Source organism: Manacus vitellinus, unplaced genomic scaffold (assembly GCF_001715985.3).
Source record: "Manacus vitellinus isolate BGI_N305 unplaced genomic scaffold, ASM171598v3 scaffold_8_pilon, whole genome shotgun sequence".
Classification (NCBI taxonomy): domain Eukaryota; kingdom Metazoa; phylum Chordata; class Aves; order Passeriformes; family Pipridae; genus Manacus; species Manacus vitellinus.
The window spans coordinates 4,801,540-4,817,519 of record NW_021940864.1 but is presented as its reverse complement, the minus strand read 5'-3'; the positions used below and the strand labels follow the sequence as shown (position 1 = coordinate 4,817,519).

General features: G+C 39.2%; 1 protein-coding gene across 2 annotated transcripts in view; it reads right to left on the bottom strand.

Annotated features, from left to right (window-relative positions):
- Positions 1–15,980, bottom strand: part of ENAH (ENAH actin regulator) — a 47,449-nt gene that overhangs the window by 12,790 nt on the left and 18,679 nt on the right. For both annotated transcript variants that reach the window (XM_018085030.2, XM_018085029.2), the window contains 7 exons: positions 7,024–7,343; positions 5,023–5,823; positions 2,941–3,248; positions 2,526–2,674; positions 2,086–2,140; positions 1,771–1,819; positions 26–92 (listed from right to left, as the gene is read on the bottom strand). In XM_018085030.2, coding sequence (XP_017940519.1) covers positions 26–92; positions 1,771–1,819; positions 2,086–2,140; positions 2,526–2,674; positions 2,941–3,248; positions 5,023–5,823; positions 7,024–7,343 — 1,749 coding nt within the window. The remainder of the gene's footprint in view (positions 1–25; positions 93–1,770; positions 1,820–2,085; positions 2,141–2,525; positions 2,675–2,940; positions 3,249–5,022; positions 5,824–7,023; positions 7,344–15,980) is intronic.

Genomic DNA, 15,980 nt, shown 5'->3' with positions numbered 1-15,980 from the left:
AGGAAAAGATAGCTGAGGGGAGTACCTGGAGATAACAGGTGACTTGCTTCCATTCACTGTATTTGTCCTTTCCCAAGGCTTTCTTGTTAGTTCTGGAAAACATAGTGAGGAGATTAAAAGCTATCTTTTTCCATTCCTTGTGTAATTTATATGAGGAAACTTCAAGTATCTGGCAACTTAAGTCAGCAGGTTGGTTTTTTTGCTGTTGTTCCTACATTGCATTAGTTCTTTCATACTAAACTGCCTCCTTTTGTACCCATCTTTTGTATTCATCTGGTAGTTTCCAGTCATACTACCAGTTATGTTGTGAGAGCATCTTAGAGTCTCACTTGTGTCCTAGACACTGTAAATGCCATTTGATTCTTAATCCAACTGGGAGAAGGTCTGCCTATACTTTATGTATCTGATTGCTTTCAGTTGTGAAATATGGAATTCTGGAAACAGCTTCAAATACTCGAGGAAGAGGATTTTAAGCTAAAGGAGTTTTCCTGAGCTGCTAATGAATTATATAAAATTAATTCAGTGCCAATTTCAATTTAGTTACAGAAGGTATGATACAACCTCACACAACTAGAATAACTTTTCAGCAACAAGATATTTATTTTCCAAAGTCTTGTCCCCAAAAGGATACTTCTACAGTTGTAATATATCATTTTCCCCTTTCAAAATAATAGACTCAAAACTAAAGGAACTTTCTGTAGTGTGAGATATTACTACTTGCAATCATTACTTAACTCAGGACTTCAATGTGCTACTGACCAGTCTATATTTCAGGTTTGGAGTTTGTTCCCTTTCTTTCATATTGCTCAGATCTGCTAAGCTGGGCAAGCAGGGAGGCAGACATGCCCTTTCAGAGTCTCATGTTGCCCAGAAAGTTTTCTGGGATGCAGCAAGATACTGAGAAGAGTATCTGAATTGCAGAAGTCTGCTAGCATAGCCTGTGACTCAGCCAAATAAAGGTTGCCAGTGCTGGTAATAACTCTGAAGCTTGTTTTTACACACCAGTCTTCAGGGTTTGTCCTGCCATAGGAGTTATTTTAGTGGGATTTTAGCCATATCCGCAAAACTGAGTAACTTCTGCTATGGCTGCAGCTTGCTCAAGGGGATGCTAAGCATTCCTCTTAGAACATTTTAAAGACACATTCCAGCGATGAGGCACAGCATTACCAGAGCATCTCACATCAAGAAATGAAGTGAAATTTCTCCACTGGAAGGAAATGGTTAAATTCTGAATGCATCTAACATTAACAAGTTTGATGAGGTTTCTTATCATCACAACCAATTAAAGGAACCACTTCTACTGGCTTTCATTTCCCTCTTTTGGTCCTATATTAATTTCCCTAAGGCTAAATTCATCCCTGCGTTTAACAGAATGAAGCAAACTTCTAAGGAGAGAGAAAAAAGAAGGGAGGGGGGTGTAAAAACTTCATTTGTGTTACATCATTTATTGCCTTGCAGTCTAACTTCTTTAGACTACTGGCTGTATCTCAATATTAAGTTTTCCAGTTATTTTCATCTGGACACACTTAGCTCCTAGGACTCCTCAGCAGAGGAATCAGGGATAAAGAATTCAACTCCATACACTTCTATTCCTTATTCACTTATATTCTTTTTATCAGTCACCTGAACCAGGACCCATTCTACAGCAAAATTCAAGGCTGTAATTATGGAGAAGAAGCAGGTTCCAAAATTCAGCAGAGCTGCTGAGATGATTTGTCACTAGATTGTAGCACTATAGAGCCTCAGTGTCCATAAACCTGTGCTACTTACCAGGTGTGCTTGTTGAAGAAACTTTAGAAGTTGAAGACTCTGATTCTTCCTGATTAAAATGGAGGAGAGAAGGAGAAAGGAGGGAGGAGTGTTAGACTCACAAGAGTCAGTCTCAACTGTTTAAATAGTTATTTCACTTTTTATACAGATTTAAAATGTATGTAGAAAACGTGCAAGTTCTAGGCACTTTACAAAATAGTGGTTGTGTGAGTGTTGAAATGCATAGTAAATTATAAATAAGCTCTTGTACACCATTTGAATCTCTCTCAATCTTTTTAATGAGTAATGAGAAGTAGATAAAATTTCTCAACTCACAGTTTTATCTTCTTTCTGCTCTGGTTCTGTTGATCCCTTTTCAGCAATTCTTCTCCTATAACAGAGACAAAAGTTAACAAGACCATCATGGTTTTAAGATGAAAGAACATTGCTTACTGCAACTAAAGACCTACACAGCCTGATAGATACTTGAAAATTAGTGTGTTTAAAGAGGTACTTTCGAAATACTTTCAAGGACAACACACTCCTGGCGAACCCAACTGTGCAATTTCAAGTCTGTATCCCCTCTCCCACTGCTGCACAAAGACTTGTACAGAAGTACTGGATTACACTCAAATAAAAATGGGTATTCATGAAACATTATCAACCTCATGAGCAAGCCGATGTTTATTTGATCCTCAGCCCGCTGCAAACAGGCACCCCAAATCCTACCTCTCTGATGACCAAGCAGCTGGAGCACAGCACAAACAGTTCCTTACCTCCTGGCCAGCAGGGCGCTCATTTCTTCCATCAACCCACTGCCTCCCAAGGGAAGTGGTCCATTTCCACGGCCACCATCTGTTTTAGATGAAGCAGATGAAGCAGAGCCTCCTCCTCCTCCTCCACTTGAACTGGAGGAGTCTTCACCCTTCATAGTACACAAAATAACAGCAGATGTGCAAACAGAATGAGAGCTGACTTAATGAAATCAGCAGAGTTCACATACAGAAAACACACAACTGCATAAAGAATGTGATGGGCTGGTAGCACACCTTGTAATTCTTTATTAATAATTAATTAAGCCTACCCAAAAAGCCTTGATACTGCTATTGATCTTGAACAAAAGTTACAACCGGTTCAGGAAGACAGGATTTAGAGACAGGAACTGGAAAATGAAACGGAAGTTATATTTACCCGCGAGACTTTCCTAAGTTTGGCTCCAGCAAGTGCAGCTGCTAGTCCAGTTAAAGGGCGATTATCTTCGGACACGAACCCCGCTGAAAATCCAGAGGCTGGGAGGGGAGGAGCAGGAGGTGGAAGGGGAACAGGAGGAACTTGGCTAGGAAGTGGAGGAGGCGGTGGTGGTGGTGGCGGAGGCCCTGAAGGTGGAAGTGGAGGAGGCGGTGGTGGGCCAGGAGGAGGTGGGGCTGCTACTGAAGACTGAGCTGGGCCAGGGGGTAGGGGAGGTGGAGGAGGAGGTGCTGGTGGTCCTTGGACACCACCTAGTATCAAAGAGAAAACAAACAGAATACATTAAGGACTTAGAAAAGAAATGTCTTATTTCCATTGAAATGGTGGTTCTTTTGCTCAGTGCATGAAACACCAAAACTGGTAAGATACTAGGCAAGAAAGCACTGCAAGTTTCAGCAGGAGACAAACATTCTTATTCAATGTACTAAAAACATTACATAGTATAGTATGAGAGATCAGACAGTTTCAGAGACATTTAGATAGGAAACCCCTCCAGTCAGGTTCCGTGCTGCAACCAAGAACTTTACACCAGGAAACAGGCAAGAAGTCAAGTAAGGCACGAGCATCGTACCATGTAGGAACAATACTGTGTGTTCACATGGTGCTAAACACAGAGTGACCTTTCATTGTACTAAAAAGCATTTAACACATCACCCAATCTGAGCCCTTAAACTGCTTGAGTATCAATGCTAATTTCTAAGCTATATATAAATCTTTCTTCTAAAAAACATTCCACTAATCAACTTTAATAATTTAATACAAACACTAACTGGTGAGTTAGAAGACTGACATATTTCAAGCTGATGAGAACGAGCTCTTCTATTTTTTATGTATCATTCTTTTAGTGCTTTAAATTCACATTGATATCCAATACAAAATGTATTTCGAAAAAGTAATATTCTGATGATCACTGTGTTATTATTATAAGAAGAATTTAAGAAATTGTGACTAAGACAATAGCTCTGCACATCCCTCCCCATCTTATCCAAACTGCCATAAGGTACTAAAAATGCTGCACAACTATCTTAAGCAGTCTCTAAGGGCAGGAATTTCACATACAAGTCTGCCTGGTTTTGTAGTCTACTAACTACTGCATAAATTCAAAAGCCTTTTAAACTCTCTAGGCATCACTCACCATCCAAGTGCACACTTTTATTCCATACTAGAAGTGAGGCTGTTCACCCTATTTCCACTCCATCCCAGAGTAGTTCACATCTTCATTTAAGACAAGAGGGTATAAAGAGGATCTATTCTGCATGGCTTGTGTGTGATTAAGCCACAGGCTGCTTATCCCCCAGGAACCCCTCTGCCCATCCCTTTAGCTCAGCTACTGCAGATTTATGTACAAAGATCTAAATCTACCAAATCAATATAAAAGCAGGATTCAGGTTAACAAAGACATTTAGACCCATGTAAAACACGTACGTCTGTCACATTGGTGGAGCGTCCATTAAGACTGTCACCTGCTTAATCAAACTTTATGTCTAAAGCTGCTTTAGCTACGCTGACAGAATACCACAGAAGACCTATCTATATATATATGTGTGTGCACATACAGCCATGTATCCAAATACAATCACTGTCCAAAAGGAAATGCTGTAGGTGTTACATGCTACTTTCTAAATTTGAATAATTCCTCACTTGAGGTCCAAGGCTGCACGCGTGTTCTTCTGTGTTGGCTACTGTGAGGAAACTAATGATGCTGCCTGTTAACACCTCATTCCAAATAAACTAACAGTGCAATATTTACCAAGCAAACATTTGACAAGCTCAGATGTAGACAGGTGAGAGCTTAAGAAATCGGACTTTTGCCTATGACAGGCCACAGAAGGCCGGCTCTTGTGCACAGGAGCTTTCAAGTTTCCCTTACCCCAGTTTTCCAAACGGTATTTCGTTGTGGTATTAAGATCACTGCAACTTTGGAAGCACTGTATTAATGCCTGGGGGCAGTTAGGGGCTTTGACACTAATTGGTTTCGAGTGCGTTCCTGCTTAGCGCATTAGTAGCAATAACAGAAAGCCTTACCCTGCTGGGTCGTAGGTTCAATCGGCTGAGAGGCTGCCTGCAAGACTGGCTCAGAAGCAGAGGAGTCTCCCAGCACAGAGTTTAGAGAGTTCTCAACAGAGGCAGGGGTAGCTGCAGAGGGAGAAGGGAGAACACTAGGCTTGGATGAGGGAGTCGAGGCATTCGGGGAGTTGGGAGAAGGAGAAGCTTGAGGTCCAGAGAGTGACAGAGGCGGAAGGGAAGGCAGTGGGGGGGGAGGAGGTGGCGGAGGCGGCGTTGGACCTGAGGTAGAAGGTGAAGGAACCGGATAAGCCAGGTTTTCAGGAAGCCCGTTAGGAGCCGTGGGAGACGTGGACATTTGGGTCACCGGATTAGAAGCTGACACTGGGAGGACAGGTCTCGGACCAGTAGCTTTGCCTGGTGGACTGCTTATCATTACTGGAGGAGACGGGGGGAGAGGGGCAAAACTGGGTGCGGACCAGGCAACAGGCTTTGTATTTGGAGGCAAAGTCGCCATGGCATTGACAGGAGAAGGGGGCCGAGAACTTTTGTTCAGCGGACGAGGAACCGTAGCATAATGGGGGAGAACAGGGTGGAAAGCTGAGCCTAAAGATGTAGCAAAACGTGATGCAGAGTGCCTTAGAGGCGGTGTAGGGGGAGTGGAAGTCGGTGGTGCAGAAGTCACTACAGCGTACTCCGGTGTGGCCTCTGACATTGGTGCTGAGACTGCTTTTGCATATGATGGAGGAGGTGCTGAAGGAGGCTGGCAACTGGAGTATTCAGGAAGTGAAGTGCTATACGGGGAGTTGTCGAAAGATGGAGCTGGACAGAAGATGGAAAGCAGCAGCAAAGGCAGGATAAAAAAGGAGAAAGAGAAAAAGGGAGCTAATGAAGCAACAAAACCAGCATTCAAACAAAATGTATAAATGTAGACTACAGTTAGTACCAGAGGATTAGGCACAAGTGAAAATACTGTTAGGAAAGTTTTACGTATTATCAACAGGTGCTTTTAAATCTTACCAACTATTTTTGTGCCAACATTTGAATTTACAAGTATGTTCCAGAGAAAGTTTTCTCAAATCCCATCTGTGAGATGGATTAGATATAGGGTTGAGTAATCAGTGTTTTATGAGCTTTTATCTTCGTATTTGGTTGCAAACTGCAAGCAAGTGTAGTGATCTTAACATTTGTTTCAACTCCACTAACAAAATTCCTACCCTAGGCAGCAAGTATCATCTTTCTATTCCCCAGAAAAAGCTCCATTGTAAACTTGAAAGTGCTGGGAATACAACTACCCATAAAATCCTCTGCTCTAAAATGACTAGCTCTTACACAGTATTCCTTGACTTCTACCATGAGCTGACTTATGCAAATTGAGTTTGTTACTAAAGAACAACCAAGCACTTGACTAATGTTCCATTATATTACCAAAATGAGAAAGCTTTCAGTCATCACTGGATACATTTCCACAGGCACTGCATTATCTTATCTACAAGCACATACAATACATTTCACCGAAATGTTACTACAGTGATAAATTAAGCCAGACTTCAGACTGAGAAGCTTTTCTCCAATATTACTTTGCCTTATATGGGTACATACCTTCTATGTTAACACAGTCAACCTGGCATGTTTAGGGTTTTTTTCCCAAATTATGCACTGCAAATACATCTTGTTGAATAGAGCAAGCAATGATAAGGTATTTAGAAAGTTTAACTCGTCACACTTTTAACCAATGTTGAGGGCGTCCAATATGCTTCAAGTTCTTCAAGCAATCAGAGTACGGCAATGGAGTGAGCAAATAGTGCAAAAAAATTTATTTCAGGGTTAATGGAAAATTATGACAGGAAAGTCAAAGCTCTTGGACTTCTTGCCATAAAAAAAAAAGGAATTCCAGCAAATAAAAGCCTGTTGTCACAAAACTGTACTCACTGCCCTTTGTTGTTCCTCTCACACTCCATCACCAAAACACATAACAGAGTAGTCTGATAGTTGAACACACTCAGGTTTTGAAATTCTTACCAGCATTTGAAATTCTTCTCTCTCTTTCCCATTCCAACTGTTCCCTTTCCAACTGTTCTTGTCGTTCTCTTTCTTGCCTTTCCCGTTCAAGTCGTTCAAGTCTTTCTCGATCCTGCCTCTCCTTCTCTTGTCTCTCCCTTTCTAGGCGCTCTTGCCGTTCCCTTTCTTGCCGTTCTCTCTCCAGTTGCTCCTGCTCTAGGCGCTCTCTTTCAAGTCTTTCCCTTTCTAGCCTCTCTCTCTCCAGCCTCTCCCGTTCCATTCGTTCACGATCCAGCCTTTCCCGTTCCAGCTCCTTCTGCCTCTGTTGCTCTTGCAACTGTCTACAATTGTGAAAAAAAGGAAAAAGACTAAGCTGCAAAGTGAAAACCAAAAATATGAAGCAACTGTTAAGAGGACAAGAAGAGAAACTAACCAACAATCTTTGCACCAGCAAAAACAAAAGCACAGCATTTGTACCTACATAAAATTCTTAATTCTATGTGTCATTTTTCTGAGCTGGATAAGAGTTTTATTATGTTTACAGTAAAAAAAAAAAAAAATCACATATCCAATTTCCTCTTAACTAATTGAACATTCTGAGAAACAGCTTTCAAGAAGTAAGAATAGAAAGCTGCTGCTGCTAATTTACTGATACAATCTTCCCAGTTTGGGATATGGAGTTACATTTTGTTCTTTGCATGGTATTTTATACCCGAAGCAGTGAATAAAAAAGTACAGTGAAACAGTAATAACACAAATACTCATTTAAAAAAACCCCACCCCCACATAAACTAAGTTTTTTGGATTAACTAGTCAGCTAGTATTTATCCAAATTTTACAGAAGCATCAAAACATAGACATGTCTGTCTCCACTTGCATAGTACTATGCACACATACAATTTAACTGGCAACGACATGAGAACACCCTGAAGGCAGGGGAAAACTGGACATGGTCAAAGAAAATCCAGGGTGTAGCAGCCAAGGAAACACTGCAGGGAGCTGGCAGGTTTTCCAGCTCATGGGAGTCTTTGCAAAGGAAAGCAGAGAGGGGGAAGGCAAGTATAAGCCAGGCAGAAGAAATATAAAGAACTTCCTCAGGGTAAGGAGGAATCTTGCAAGTCTCTGCCAAAGCCTCTGGGTGAGCTGAAAGGACTTTCCTGCAAAAATATAGTGGGAAAAGCTATATACCACCTTTTTGATTCTTTCTCCTCAACTTGTTTTGCACTTTCTTTAGGTTGTTTGATTGTTTTTAAGATAAATAAATCTTCCTAGTTGGCTAAAATACACCTTTTTGATTTTTAAAGATTTTTCATCTCTTGGGGATAACTCGCTGCTAAACCAAAAAACAGGCACATCCTCCTCCCAGCTGTGGCCAGTATGTTCCTGTCAGGACATAACACTGAAAATGTTATAAGTTGTTGTTCTCTTTGAATTCCTGTTTCCAAAAAAAAAAATAAAATCTTGTATAGAAATCACACAGTCATTTTTTCTTCCATGCTTCAGATGCAAACTGAAGAGAGTTTCTCAACAAATACAAAGCACAGCCAGCTTTTAACTATGAAGCAAAAAGGAGACCTGAATTTTGACACCTCAAGCTGTTAAATACATGTTTTCCATACTACACCACTGGGCACTTTTCATGGACAGGTCACTGGCAATGCCATACTCAATGTGTAGAGTCATACAAACTGAATTCTGAAAATGAAGGGAACTTCACCTGTTTCACTCCTTTTCATGCCTAGAAAATATTGGCATAATTGGAAACTCTAGCCCATGAACTATTATGAAGTCCACCCATTTTTCAGACCAGTGTTTTTCCTTTATAAACAAAAATAAATTACAAATATTGAAACTGCTACAAGCAATAAAACTTGAGTTATGTACAGCAAAAGGACTTTTTCCCTACTGAACTTGTTACCCACCATCCTCAGGAGCAGCAAAATAGTTATGCTCCTTTAACCAGTCCTTCCCTCAGCCCCTGCTCTCCCATATAACAAAGCTGTAAGAGCAGTCACCATGAAACCAGAACTGCAATTCAGCTTGTTAAATGTTTGATTTTTAGCCTCTGAAGTCCACTAAAAAGTCTGGTGATTGACCCATACATATTTGGAACCAGTAGAGGATTTCTATAAAATATTAAGAGAATGTAATATAAACCACAGAAATGTAAGCTCCAAAAGAGATATTAAAGTATTTTTTACATTACATTTTTGGTTGCTCTGTACTGTGCAAAACTAGTTTTCCTATATACTCTTTTCCCCCTCAGATAAAATCTATTATTTAAGGAAAGCAGGGTTTTCATCATAGCTAACTTGAGCTTGCTCATCTTAAGCTCTTTTTTTTCCCTAAAGGAGAGGTGGATGGGCATACATTTGTTGCTAAAAGGCTATTCAGAGCAGAAGTCAACAATGACAGACTCCAAAGCAGGTTTATTGTCTTCATTCTTTTTCATTTATTTGCCAGAAATGAGCATATTCTACCTATAAATCCTAAAACTAAAATGCAGATACGGCATTTGGGGTTATAATCATTTTATGTTACATTTAGTTTATAATACTAGAAGGTATCAATTCACTGGGTTTTAACAACACATCAAATAACTGCCAAAAAATTTCTTTTGCTCAAGTTCTTCATTTCTTTACAGAAATAGAACCTCAATATAGGTCACTCCTCACACAAGACCAGCATCACCAAGGCAGTTCTGCAATAAAGCCATATGAAGAGCTCTGCTATTCATATTTTCATAAGCAATCTGGAAAAGAAACACCAAGGTGCTCTTCTTTAAGCTGCTTAAAATATTAAGTTATTTAGGATAGCAAGGATGATGGTTGATTATGAAGAACTACTGATGGATCTTCCAACTTCAACTAACCTGGCAAATAAAACTCAACTGAGATATAACTGAAGTGAAGCAGGGGAGAGAGGGGGGAAATCTGCTAAATTCATATACAAAACGCTGGACTTTGAGTTGACTATTGATTCAGGAGTGAGATATTAGGGTTACAACACACAGGTCTGTGACAACATCCATTCATTGATGTGTTCTGTTCAAAAACATAAACCAGATGCTAGACATCAGGAAAGGATTACAGAGCAGTACAGAAAACAGCACCATCTTGCTTCACAAACCCCGAATCTCTGTTCCCACATCAAAAGGGGGAGAACAGCAGAACTGAAAAGATTCAAAGAGCAGCAACACTGTGATCAAATGTACCAAACACTTTCCACTTAAAAATAATTAAAGAAGTTGGAATTCTGCATTCCGGAAAAGACAACTGGAGCTCTGCAAAATCCTGAGTGATGAGGACATCCTGTTACAACAGCTGAGAGGAAAGATTTGATGCAACTAATAACAGCAAAGCTCAAAAGAAAAGAGCTCCTCTGAACATCAGGCAGACAAGCTGTGGAACTCCTTGCCAGAGTGATTCAACTAAAGAATAGGAAAAAGCCCACAGAATAAAACCAACAACCATGGGAAGCCATTTAGAAAAAAAATGGCATCATGCACAAGAAGCTGTTGAACCAAGGGATGCCCAGAAGATGGGAGAGCAGCAGAGGGAAGTATTCCAGGTGTTTGCCCTGGCCCAGAAGGGTTTTACTTAATGCTTTTCTAACTAGTGACAGGGTAAGTGCACGTGTGTATATTATGTACCATATACACAGAGGAACTGGTGATGAGAGCGTATATAAAGGAATACTCTGTCTTTATATAGCATGTAACTGTGTGCAGTTAGCTAAATTTTAGCTATTTTAGCTAAATTTAACAATTTTAGCTAAAGTTCAAGATGTAGCTATGCCTAAAACAAACTGTGTTTGGGATTGACTGATTCTCCTAATACATCTTAACACATTCCCGAAGCTTTCCTGGGGTTCTTCTCTTCACAGAGCTATAGAGACACACAACACCCTTGTGTCATAACAAAATGCACCTAAGTGTTTAAACTTAATCTGAGGCAAAATACATTTCAATCAGCAATCAACATGATCAAATTGTATTGGCTATCTAAAGAGATACAGATGAAAGGCAATGAGATAAGCACTTTCATCCATGCAGGACTCGAATAAAATAATACTGATTATTTAATAAATATTGAGTGACTCAGAATTTAACATTTCATTTTTTAGTAAAAGAATCATCATTTTCCATTTTTACAGGAAATAAAAGGTATAAAATCAGTTTTTGAAATGTACAAATAAAAATTACGAACAAGGTGAGCATTTTGTTTACAATACAAATGCTCTACCAAGAGAGGGCAGCAAAATACCTTGCAAACATATAAAATTCCCATGCAGCAAGATATGAGATCAAATACAGCATCACTGAGCATTTTTTCTCATTATACACTGCTGAACCATCCCTTTGTCAACAAGAAAAATAAAAAAACTCGACCGCACAAAACCAAAACAACAAACAAACAAACAAAGCCCCCTGCACCCTTCCCCACCTCACAACCCACTACATTTTTACTGTAATTTTAGAAATTTCAACAAACCTTTTGAACAGCAAACCAAAAGGTTCACAGGTCAGAACGTCAGTGTGCCAGTAATGCAATTAAGCTGCTTTAACACAACTTAATGAGCAAGGAAGAATTTTGTAAACTACAAACTAAGCTTAACAACTGTTACAGTTGTTGCTTAAAAAAGATTAAAAACTCATTTGATTATTTAAAACAAAAAACCTACTTGCATTAAATCCCCCTTGGTTTTGTTTAGTTAGCATTAGATAGTATAATTTTATTTTAAAATTTTGTCAGAGATCAAAATTATATTAGGCAAAAGCATCATTAGATTACAAAGAGTCATCACACATCAATTAAAGTATGTCTGAATGTCAAGACTGGTAGTTCAAGAACACTGTGAAAGCAACATATGAAAATCCTTCAGCCTTAGAATGCACAGTATCTGGCCACCAGGACAACTTTTGAAAAAGATGAAGAGGTACTAAAAGTGCTCTAGAAAGTTGTCTGATAATGAAACGCTCATTATGCAAAGGAAATGTGATTCTAACCATTTTGGAAGTGTGGATTACTAAATCTAAGAGTTAATTTACAAAACTGTAGAGCATGTCAGTCACACACAAGGTACTGTTACACATGTTTAGATTCAGAGAGTCAACTTCAGAAATTCAGAGTAGCTGCTAGCTTTATCACAGATCCTACTCATGGAACTTTATGGTTCCTAATTAGTTTTGTGTCAAAAGCATCTTGGGAAACCTCACTTTGGGGTGTTTTGGTGGAGGTTTTGGATTTTGGGTTGGTTTTTTGTTTGTTTGTGGGTTTTTTGTTTTGGTTTGGGGTGGTTTTTTGTGCTATTTTTATATTAGATTACTTTAATACTGCATCAGTTTTTACAATTATTTCCCCTCTTGCTCTTATACTTTTGTCCAGTTATGGAGATACTGGGAGGTACTGGCAGAGGATGAAGAAAGAATCATATTTACTATACTAACTTGTGACTTAATATCAGCATGAATCCTGCAGTTCTTTGGGCAGACAAGCATCAGGAGCACAACTACATTATTGAAATAACACATGAAGAAAAATGCAGTGAGCAGAATGAAGCACACACTTGCATCTATGCTGAAGAAACGGGCGCTCTGTGATGGTGAAAGGGTTTAGAATTTCTCCTGTGTGACAACTGCAAAACACAATTGCAGTTAATTTCCTTATTTGAGTACACAGAAAGCCTTCCTGCTTGCTGTGAGTCAGATCATAAAAGGGTATAACAATTAAGAAGTGCTGCTGTCTCAGCTCTTGATCTACGAAATGAGCCAAATACACACGCACATCAAGATCACTCTCTATTATGCCTTTAGCACGTAGCACCAGTACATTCAAAACCCAGTGTGTTGTGATGGGCAACCAGGAAGCTCTCTCAAATTAATACTATCCATTATCTTTTGATCTATACTGCTGAGGGAGAAGGGAAGAGGCGGTTGTTTTAACTTCTGCTCCTGAAAATGAAATGACTGACAGAGATTAAGAAACTGGTAAAACAATATTTTGTGTCAGAACAGACTTAATAGCCAGAGAGAAACTGTCCTTTTCTGCAACACTTTTCACATCTAAGCCTCCGTATCTTGGTTGTCTGCAGAAGAGTTTCTGCAAGTGTCTCAGTTTGTGGAAAGACTGTCCTTCCACCAGAGCAAGTCCACCCCAAAATTAAGCAACTCTCATTTTGTCAAGAAACAGAGCTGCTGTCACAAAGGCACCAAGAGGAAAAAAAAAAATCTATGAGTAACAAATCCAGAACTGAAACAGCTTGCAAAAGCAAATAGCTGCCTGCTCTGGCAGGTCACCTTGCTTCCTCAAGTGAAAGTTTTGCCTTACATTCACATAAATCTGCTGGATTCTAACACTAGCTTGCTTTGCTCTTGGAAGTGAGATCAAACCATTAAATTTTTTCCTAAAAAGATGATAGGAAACTGCACTGAGAAGCCCATATATCAACCTCAATAACAGAGTTCAGTCACAAACCTGGAAGGCTTCTTGCCACAAAGCCAGATACATTAAAAACAGAGGTATTTTCATGCACAGTACAGACAAAGGCATCTTTGTATCACATCCAAATTCAGCAGGCACTGAGCTGATAGACATTCCAAGATGAACAGAAACTGGTTTGAAGTATTTAATTTTAAAACTCACTGTAGAAAACAAAGATCCAAGACAAAGCCTGCAGAAAACAAAATATCTTGAGGAACAGACCTGATTGAAATAATTGCTGCATTGAGTGAAGAGGTCAGCTGCAGGCAGATAATACATAGTGTTTGACAGCTGTTAGTCATCATTTATGTACACACCAATTTCATATTCCACTCTTTCTTGGCTGAAAAACTTGATGTCAAAGCAGGGCATCAAATCACTCAGAAAGATCAATAAGAATACTATCCCTGTTTTGTCTGCCTAAAGATACAACAATAAGAAGGATGGGGGAGGAAAAAAGCACTAATAAGATTGTTGTATTAAAAGAGGACACCAAAAACCATCATTTGAGTAATTTAAAAAAACAACGTGGAATAAAAAATCATAAAATTGAGGGGAGATTTTCAGGCTAAAAAACCCACCCACATGGTCGTTTTGTTTTTGTTTTTTTTCAAAAAGTAGTTTCTTGCTTGTGCTTTTACTTATTCTCAAACAAGTATGGTATGGCAGAAGAGAGACAAAAGGATAACACTCAAAAGGCAACACTACTGCTAGCTTAAAACGTTGCATTCTGTATAAGAAACCAAATGTGATTATATGAAAGCATTCAGCAGTGTATACATCTTTCATTCTGTGCTTCACTATGTTTATTTTCAAGTTTTATAACCCAACACAAACAAGGAATCTAGGAATAACTACTATGTTAAAGTGTACAACCACAGCTATAATTAAACCTGGATTAATCAATCCAAACCAATTGAGTTGTTCAAACTGGAGTCTCAGTATATCCAGGCTTTCAAGGCTGCTCCAAGCTCTTACACCAGCTCCTCTAACCTCGCCTCAGTCTATGGAGCAATAAACAAGACAGTAACGTTTTGAGTTTTATTCTAAAATGCTGGAAGCCCCAGCATGTGGGCACAGATAGCATTATCTAATCCAACAGTCACTACTTGCTAGAATACATCTCACATGATGGCTCTCCTCCTCCCACCACTGAGTCACTGCCACAAACAGAGCAGCTGGCTGCAAACAGGCTACACAATGCGTGGCTGAGCTCGAGGCACCAGCACCAGATGCAGGGTGACCTCAGCTCCATCTGAAGCACTTTGTTCTCTGCAGAAGAGCAGCTACCTTGTTATTGCACAGCACCCTATGCACCCTGGACATCAATTTAAGTAGATAGAGCCAAGCTACTTTATCACTGTTAAAAGCATTTATAGGGGAAAAAAATAAAAACCAAAGAAAAGGCATTTTAACATGTTATTTTGAATCTAGCTGCTAGTTTGATTTTTAATGGTTTAATCCCCTGATCATCTTCTGCACAAGTTCAGGAAAGGAAAAGTGTGTCTGTTATGGCCCTTCAAATTTGTAGGAACTTATCTGAATAATAAAAACAGAGTCCTAACATTAAATTTGCCCTTCCATCGTTAATATTAAATATTTATTCATCACTCCAAAGTTCAGCATTTACCACACAGCTCACTCTCCTGTATGGTCACGCAAACCTTCTGAATATGTATCTTAAGGCCTACACGTTATGTACCATGGAATGAACACACACCACCCCCTGAACTTCGTAATTTATTTACAGAGAGAAAATATAGCCTAAATCTTGGAAATATACAATATGTGTGGACATCAAACACAGGCAGAGTCCACAGAGGCTGAGAATCTTCATGAATAAAAAGTACACTGATGCACCAATAACATAACCTCAGCAGAAGTGATCAATATTTCACCTCTTTACATCTTCCTAAGCAATCTCAGTTGCACAAACTTCACTTTACAAACTGAACTCTTGCTATATGCTCTAAAACTCTTACCAAGTTAGCTTTATTTTTTTTTCAAGTGCTAGACAGCCCCTACAGCTTCTACCTGAGCATAATGCACATCATGTAAGAGAAACTCAGACAAGATCTAGTCACCTTGATACAATGAGCAAGAAACAGAAACTTAGAAGATCTGCATAGTCTGACTGTTGAAGGCCAGGGTTTGTGAAATGAGTTTATGTATATGCTCTGAAACTGATAATTACTGCCAGTCTGAACAGTGGTGTGGGCCTTCGGTTCTTTAAACAGCAGTGAGAGGTGAGACTGTTTCAAATTATGCGGGTTTTGGGTCTGGGATTTTTTTGATTCTGTTTTGTTTTTAATTTGTATCAAAGAACACTTTACACAATTTAATGCAAAATTATAAAGGCATTTGACTGACTATATGTATCATGATTTTGAAACACTAAGCAAAAACTAGGTCATTATAGCTACTTCCAGTGTTCAGGCAACTTTTTCCTGATTAATCACCATTGCATGTAACACTTCCACTGTCAATTTGATTTTC